This window comes from Arachis duranensis, chromosome 4, assembly GCF_000817695.3.
Source record: "Arachis duranensis cultivar V14167 chromosome 4, aradu.V14167.gnm2.J7QH, whole genome shotgun sequence".
NCBI classification, from domain to species: Eukaryota; Viridiplantae; Streptophyta; class Magnoliopsida; order Fabales; family Fabaceae; genus Arachis; species Arachis duranensis.
Genome location: NC_029775.3, coordinates 1,823,545 through 1,832,595, shown reverse-complemented (window position 1 = coordinate 1,832,595; position 9,051 = coordinate 1,823,545). Strand labels below are relative to the sequence as shown.

Genomic DNA, 9,051 nt, shown 5'->3' with positions numbered 1-9,051 from the left:
TTTGTTTAGTTAAAAAGATCTTTTGGCACAAAAGTTTTCTTCTCAGAGGCACTAATGATAAGATAATCATGAAAGGTTGAGTGAACTCCTTGTCAAAATGCTAGCTGTAATTAATTCTCCTGATGGTGAAATTAACTATATTACTCCTGTCCCCTCACACTATAGAGAAATTGAACTAGGATGCGATTCATTAACAAAACCATGTCTAATGATGAATCTCTATGCACCGTGTACAAAAAGAGAGAAATTTGTTGATAGAAAAGGGTAAAAAATATATCCTGTTAAGTGTTAACTCTTCAATGACCAAAATAACAGATAGGTGGTGGTAGTGAGGACCAAACTACTTTGAATATTTATCCATATTTTCTCTGAAATATTTAATTTAACAAAGGCAGATTTTTGTAATAACAATTAATAGACTAAAATAATAAACTGCAAAAATAGAAACAAACCAAAACACAAACATGAAGACGTAAGTTCGCTTACCAACAACTACAAGCAAGGGGGAAAAGCAATAGCAAAAAGTTCATCACCAAAGTACCAAAATTACTGCTTTTTATCAAACCCAACCCCAAATTCATGTAATAACCTCTACTCAAGCAATTCTCTCAATCATCATGAACAACAACAAAGACGCGTCCCACTTAAATAATTTTCTCATCAATGCTAGACCATAAATACTAGAAAACTAATTCCTTTTCTTCCTTCCAGTTTTCTATTTTCTTCTTTGGATAAAAGAAGGAACTTCATTCTCTTCCTTAGATTGCTTCTTTGTTCCTATTAGCGAATGTGGGTTGTAACATAATTAAGAAACACAACCTCCTCCACAGCATGGGTTTTAATTATGGGTCAGATTGCTTCTGTTTCCTATTGATATATGGGTTTCAATTATTGGAAGGTATACATTGGAGGATGTTTTAGTTCTCTTTTCCATCAGCATATTAGACATTAGCAAGAACTTGATTTATGATCATTTGGACTAGAAGAATGGTTTTTGAATTTGGAAAGAAAAAAGAAATTCTCCAACACTAGAACTATCCCTAGAAAGAATTCCTTTTCAACATGCGATATCATGGAGTAGATTATCAATGCAATAGGTATTCACAAGTTCATAGGAAAAGGGTTTACCTATATAATGTTTCATAAACTAGAGGAACTGAAATCAAGTAATGTGGTTGATATTGCTTCAAATCATCCTAGAAGAGAAGAAAATACAGGATATTAATACATGAGGAAATATGTTTTTATAACAACATACAATACATGAAACATCTGATTAAAGTAGAAATACCTTTAAGTTTTTCACAGTTGTGTATACTTGTTCAACACCGTATGAGAAAATGAAATACTCACAAGCTCTTTCATATGCATGCCAAGGAGGCAGCATGCTTAGAAATCTATCCCCAACTTCAGCAGGGACAATATCCCATAAGTTTTTAACCTAGAAATTCATTGAGAATGATATATGGTATCAATGCAAGAATTATCTTCACATAAAACCAAGCGAAACTTATCACTGCGACATGGTAAATGAAATAAACAAAACAGACTCCAGCGCTCAGAAAGCAGGATACATTTTTATCCTCCATTGTTTAGGTTTTCGTGGAGAACATCTGTTTTCTTCTCAAAAAGAAAACCATAATTAACGTTAAAGCACAATATGTGAGTCAATGATAACGGTATTTGTGTGCAGGTGAGAGATAGATAGAGGGGTTGAATACAAAGTCTGTTGGTTGCAGTATAATGTGTTGACTGCCCCGACCCTAACTTTAGCTAGACTCCAGGGTCATATCACAAGTACATTCAGCGAATGGAACATCCCTCAATCATGCTTCACAAAGAAATATAATTCATGCATAATTAAACACAACCTATTTTGGGATCAACACCCTAATACATAACCTACATCTACATAGCCCGTCTAGAAGTATGATTTGCTGCAACGGATTTTACAAAAGAATGAAAATCAAACCTGATGTAAAAGATTCCGATGAGTAAGCATAACACCTTTTGGATTTCCAGTTGTTCCACTTGTGTATACAAGAGTAGCAATATCATCAGACTTAATTGCTTCATACTTAAATTGATTATCTGTAATCACATCAGAGAGAAGATAAGTTCCACCGAAACCAAGTATGGTTCCTTCTGATGATTGACAGAATGACCAATAAGTTTGCGCAAAAATAAACAAATAAAGTAAGTGCATGTGTATGTGTGTGTGTATATATATATATATATATTTGGGGTTCTTGTGTTGCCTTATTTGCTCAATAAAGAAAAGGTTTTAGCAATATAAATAGAGTTTGTAGGATTTAGAGCAGGATCTAGGCTACATACCACCATCACGAGAATCAATCAATGCCATGCGACTCTCACGTCCCAAGTCTATGACTTCTGTGAATGTGAAGACTGGCACCTCCTTGTTTCCTTCACAAACCAGGGATGATTTGTCTCCCCAAAGAAGAATAATATATCTCATGGAAGCCTTTGCATAGAATGATTTTGCAATCCGATTAAACATTTCAGGTGTGTCCACAGCTAGTGCAACGCTGAATGCAGCAAAGTCAGCCACTTTCTATCGAGTCATCAATAAATATACAGAAGATTTAAGAATTTATAAAATTAATTAAGAAGCATTAACAATAGCAAAACACCATCATAGTCAAAGAACAAGTATACTGGACTGTAATTTCCCATTTGTAGTTTGCTAACGACTCCATCTTGTTCTTGGAAAATGAGTGAGTTATGAATGTTCTCTCTATTTTTCAATTTCTCGAGTTATCCTCTGGTTTAAAGATCAATATGTCAAACAGTTGCTTATCTGAGATTAATATAATTCCTCATAACCTTTTTGATTTTGCATCTATGACTAGGTGTCCTATTTTGGAGTGGCCTCTTGTTTATCTAGGTGTTTTGCTGGATGACAATCCTAGATCTATTTCTTTTTAGGATCCTAATCTTGAAATATATCTAAACGATTGGGACTCTAGAAAGGGGCCTATGCCTCTCCAACATTCTACCATACTTCTTATCCTTGTTCCATATTCCAGTGAGCATGGCAAATTCAAAAGATTATGGGGAACTTTCTATGGTATGGTGCTTTGGATGCAAACAGGAATCATTGGGTGAACTGGGAAGTTTGTTGTGCCCCCTCAAAAGGAAGGAAGCTTGGGTCTCGGCAAAAAAGAAGGGAAAAAAAAAACTCCTGCGTTCAAGAAATAGAATTAAGATGCAATAACTATGAAGCATAAATACTAACATGGAAACAGACACATCAGGTTTTCAAAATTGTAGGACATGGAAGTATTAACCAAACCTTTCAGAGTGTTGGTATATTTGAAACAGCTCTTCAATTGATGATCTTGTTCCCCTCACGACATTGATTGCTCCACTTGCCATCATGCCTAGACTAAAAACAGAGCATGGATGTCATAAAAACAAAATTATTACAACCATCTAGCCTTAGGAATTGTAAATACTTGACCCCATATATACCGAGTACACACAGTCATGCCCCCATGCCTATTCATATTTCACACTCCCCGTCAACTTATCATAATACAGACAAAGTAAGTTAATTGAGAACTCACAGATAAGTATTTAAATATGATAAGCCTGCCACTGATCTCAACATAAAAATTCATTATTTCACTCATTAAACACAAATCAAAATGCAATCTAGAGGTGAAGATGACAAAAAAATATCTAGCAAGGGAAGTGTTTAGCCTTGTTATCGTCTAAATAATAAAATACTACGGAAATGAAAACTTTGGTAATAACAAATGCATAAGAAGCAACATGAAAAAACTCCTCTTGATAATTTTTATATAGAAATAAGAGTAGTGATCGTTTTACAGAATCAAAAACAAAAAGGAAAGTTTCACAAAACAAGCAATGTCAAATCAATGATGGGCTTTTCATCCCCACAATAACTTATTTACAAATAATCAATTTAAAACTTCGTAAATTGTGCTTTTAAAATGTTAATACTTACACGTTTAGTTTCTTTTTCCCCTTCCTTTTTCAAATTTCTTTTGAAGAAACAAGAGGAGCAACACCACACTAAGAGTGGATAAAAACTAAACTCTGAACTCCTAAAAAAAAAAGAATACATAAAGTTCACACACCTTGATCTGCTACAAGCCAGCGACATGAATTATCAGCAAAAAGTGCAATCTTTTCCTCTGGTTTTACTCCAAGAACTCTCAAGCCTTCGGCAAAATCCAATATTGCTTCCTCCAACTGAAACATTTGATATGAAGTGGAAATGTAAGAAAGACAACAAAGAATGATTTGGATAAGTTTCCTACATTGCTCAATATAGGAATGGAAATCAATAACAATGAACATCAATCTAATAGCTCTAATAATTGGAATATATTCATACTCCATAATCTTGATTCTTGATAGCTAAGTAAAATGTTTTCTTTTGAAAATCATATTGTGCACTATATAACATCAATATGATTACATAATATAATTCAACAATCTATGATTAAAAACAATAAGAAGTTATTAGATGGTGTAAGAGAACCCAGTCTAAAAACATTGTCAACTACTCAAGGGTTTTGGAGGAAGCACAATAAAATTCTAACATCTTGTGAGACGAGATGAGAAGGTCAAAGTGTTTGAATGGACACATTGGGAAAAAGACAAGTAGGCACCTGCTATAGAAAAGATAATAGAATCTTGCTTTAGGCAATCTGCTTATGAGTATAGAATCTGGAAATCACCAACAAGGTAGAGTAGAATGGACAAACGACAGCCAACTAGTTAAGTGTTACAAGGATAGCAAGAAAATTTATAGGAAAACCGAAAGATTTGAATCTAACAGCTCCTCTAAAACTATGGCTTGTGATGTGACAATATAACAATGATGTTTAATAGTTCGTTTTCAAATCGTTAGCAAAAGAAATGGTTATCGCCATAAAGAACTTCCTGCATAAATTACACATTCTAATCATGAATCAATTCCAAATTCCACAACCAAAATCAGATTTTACCTTGCCATCAAAAAAACCAAACGCTTCTTTTCAGACTATGAATGATTACTACTAGGGCACAAGTACATAGCACTACAAATGACCGAAATTTCCAGTATATGGAAGAAGCAAACTATTCAAAATAAACAAATTACCTGTTTATAGGTCATTGTTGAAGGAGGATCATGATATGGATCTATTAAGGCTACTTTATCACCATACTTCTCAGCAGAGGATCTCCAAATGTCAGGAATAGCTTTCCAGTCATCCGAGGCCACCACGCCATTCCCAGAAAGCAGTGAACTTTCTAGTAAAGGGGAGCACCTTCTTATCTGTACTTCCTTTGTCTACATGGAGAAGTTCGTAGTTGGAAGAAAATAAATCAAATAATCAGGACAATTAATAACTGCAAGTTACACCCCGGAATCTAGATCTCCAGAATTACCTCGCACGTTCGCACCTATATATACCAAATTTAATTTACTTAGAGATTACTAGCTTCTCCCTGAATAAATTACTATGATATTGATTAAAGAAAATGCAATTTTCAAGACGAACAATAATCATGATAATATGCAAGTGGAATTTCATATCAGAATAGGAACCTCCACACTTACTGCATCGGCATCCACGTCCTCTTACCAGAAAAAAAATCCATCCAGTTCGAGACAAAATAAAATACTATAATATTAAGGGGGAAAAATAAATAAATAATTCAACATAGTACCAAATTTTCCACACCTGCAAGCTAAAGTCATGTGTACCAAATTTCATTGACTTTGAAGCTCAATAAAGCTTTCATAAAAGTCAATAAAATCATGAATGGTACGAAGGTTGACTCAAAACTGTTAAAAGAAAAGCAGGGAAGAACGAAATACCTTAGAGTCAATTTGGCAGTAAACGCAAAAACGACGGCGTATAGAAGGTTTGATCCTGGCGAAGGTGTTGGTGGTGCAGCGAGAATAGAAGAGAGGAAGCGCGTGGGTGGAATAGGTGAAAGGAATCGTGGACATTTTGTGAATCTTGAGTCAGAAGAATGCGCGAAGAAACCGAAGAAATGGCGGAAGAAGAAAGAAGGAAGCAAAGGACGTTGCAGTTGGAGATAGGAAAGTGGGAAACACTAGAATATACGAAGAGTTACATGTGACAGAGACAGATATGAAGTAAGCCTTGAAAGTGGAGAAGTGGATTTGTCGTTTTGTCGCTCTTGACCCCCTGGATATCCATTTTCAGTTATGACTTATGAGTTATGACCCCTCAACATTTCACTTTTTTCGTTTAGACCACCAAAGATATTGGTAGTTGCGAAAGGACCCCACAATTGATGAAGATTTTTTTTTTTCACTAAGGACACGAACTAATTTGTCGAGCAATAACTTATTAGTCAGTCATAGATCTCTTAAATAGAACTTAAATTTGCAATGAATGAATCATTTGTTTGACAAACTGAAAAATACCACCAAAAAAACACTCACCCTTTTGATGCAACCTATATATTGTATTATTGGATTTCAAATTATGAATACATTATACAGAAATATTAGATGATAGCAGAATTTATTGTTTTTTATCAGTTAGTTGTAGATCTAAACTAGATTTAAAGACTAATCCACAATCGACGAGGGTTTTTGTTTGTATGTGTTGGTCTTCTTTAACAACGAGCCTACCTAGTTATTACTTTTTGATGTGTTGGTTTCAACGATCAAGACTCCTTTCTGTGAAAGCAAAAACAACAAGCAGATAGAGTCTATGGAACGGATTCTCATATCAGAGAAAGACAATCACCACCATCACAGCACTCATGTTCTGTCCTCAAATTCCATCACTGTCTAGAGACATCGCTCGTTGTACACCACAAATAGTTAGACCACAGGAAATCGTGACGATAAAGATCACGACATTGAAGGCAATAGTAGCAAAATGCAAATAGAGTTCCGAAGTTCAATTTCCCACCAACGAATATTAGAAAGCGAGCAGGCAATTTCTCATGGATTTCCAAGATGAATGCACACTTTCTCTTTGATTGCAGCTTACTAGTTTTTTGAAAAGAGTTATTAGATTAAGTGAGATGAGATGAGTAAATTTTCATTTTGGTCTCTGAAATTAGTGTGATTATTTTAATTTTCAAAATTTAAAATTTTCATAATGGTCCTCCAAATTTAGGTTCTGGTACCAATTTAGTCCCTCGATCCTTTTCGGTGATAAATTAATCGGAGTGCTGAAGTGACAAAATCTTTACCACTTTGAATGCTTTAACAATTAGGTGACATGACAACTTTTGATTTTAGACCCCATTTGATCTTGGAATCCTAACTTTTTCTTGCTCCACACTATCCTTCTCATCTAGCACCATTTTTCATCACTTCTTCTTCTCAAATCATCAACACCATATGCAATTGCTGCTGCCACTACTTCTACACCTCCTTCATATATGTGCTTAATTAGGGTTTACATGCAAATCTCTCTTCGTCGATTTTCAGATAAGGCCCTGCCACTTGAATAAGGTTCTCTTTTTTTTTTCTCTTATCTTCTCTTCCCTTTTATCTATCTGATAATATAGATCTCGATCTTTCTTTCTTTTTAGATAGATAAATAAATAAATAAACAAAATAAAAATTTCTTTTTCTTTAAATTAAAATTGAACATGGCAAATCGATGGTGGACTAGGAATAATGTGGCTATGAGGGCAACCGACTCAATCTCAGCGTCCCCATTCTTTGCACCTGAGAAGAGAACTGGAGTTCCTAGACACTCCCAACAACAACAACACTCCAACAAACAACAGCAAGGAAAAATGACAATGCAGAACAAGAATAAAAAGTTAGGGTTCTAGAGAATAAATGGAGTCTAAAATCAAATATTGCCATGTTACCTAATTATTGGAGCATCCAGTGTGGCAAGACTTTGCCACTTTAACACTCTGTTTATTAACTCATTGCTGAAAACGACTTAAGGAATTAAATTAGTGTCCAGACCTGATTCTGATTCTGGGGACCACTATGAGGAATTTTGAATTTCAAAAATCAAAATGGATAATTGTGCGAAATAACTTTGTTGCAAGTATAGTTTCAAATCGACTAATAATTCTCAATTAAAGTTTAATTTTGGTTGTCACAAATTCAACCCAATAAAAATAACCAAAAGTATTAGTCCCGGGTCATTCTCAATTATTGGTTATGAGGTCAAAAGGGGGTTGGGTTGATAAAAGTGCAAGGAATTAAAATAACAAGAAAGTAAATCAACAATTAAAGATAACAATTACTAAAAAGTGACATTCATGACAAGGATCGAGAATCAAGGCTTTCTATCCTAGTCATTAATTATCATACAATAGTTAACCAGAGTTAATCTTATTTCGTCATCTCCAACATCGGAAGAAGGTATAATGTTATCTTCGTATTGAGAGAAAGTCAAATAGGACTAGTTAATCTCAATCCATAAGTAATGTTAATGGATACAAGACTAACTAAGCACTCTAAATCACCAATCTAAATTGGGTATTAATGACTTAAGATTGTCTAATTTCTCTTTCCAAGTCAAGAATGCTCAAAAGCTACTTTAAACTCCAATCAAGCATTTTATCAAACACTTGAAAGACATAGAAGAAAAGCATGGTAAATGGCAAGAAATAGTAAAATCTACTACTACCCAAAGCAAAAACATCACTGACATGAAATCATAAAATTGCATTAAAGAAAATCTCAATCCAACAAGAGTGCATCAATATAAAAAGAGGCATAAAAAGGGAAATTAACAAGAGAAATAAGAAGAACAAAGATATAAGAACAAGAAATTATAAAGAAAACTAGATGAAAACAAGAATTAAACTCTAGATCCAAGAGGAATTAACCTAATTCTACCATAAATCTATAGAGAAGAGGGAGCTTCTCTCTCTAGAAAACTACCTAAAGTATGATCCTAAGTTAATATAATTGCTCCCCCTTTGTCCAATTTTGTATTCTGCATCAAATAGCCTCAGAAATGAGTTAGATTTGGGTCTGGAAAGTTTAGAAATCGCCCCCAACGTCTTCACTTTAATAAGGTCACGTGACCAACGTCACGCGTGCGC

The 9,051-nt window shown here is 34.4% G+C and overlaps 1 protein-coding gene across 2 annotated transcripts in view; it reads right to left on the bottom strand.

Moving 5' to 3' along the window:
• Positions 1-6,212, bottom strand: part of LOC107482390 (probable acyl-activating enzyme 16, chloroplastic) — a 12,470-nt gene extending 6,258 nt beyond the window's left edge. The window contains exons 1-8 of one of the 2 annotated variants that reach the window (XM_016102847.3): positions 5,861-6,212; positions 5,138-5,329; positions 4,128-4,242; positions 3,317-3,404; positions 2,338-2,549; positions 1,973-2,091; positions 1,292-1,441; positions 1,129-1,196 (exon numbers count right to left, since the gene is read on the bottom strand). In XM_016102847.3, the coding sequence (XP_015958333.1) occupies positions 1,129-1,196; positions 1,292-1,441; positions 1,973-2,091; positions 2,338-2,549; positions 3,317-3,404; positions 4,128-4,242; positions 5,138-5,329; positions 5,861-5,995 (1,079 nt within the window). In that variant the 5' untranslated portion in view covers positions 5,996-6,212. Of the gene's footprint in view, positions 1-1,128; positions 1,197-1,291; positions 1,442-1,972; positions 2,092-2,337; positions 2,550-3,316; positions 3,410-4,127; positions 4,243-5,137; positions 5,330-5,860 lie in introns of those variants that run through there. The other variant, XM_016102848.3, reaches the window with a different exon arrangement.
• Between the last annotated feature and the right edge of the window lie 2,839 nt (positions 6,213-9,051).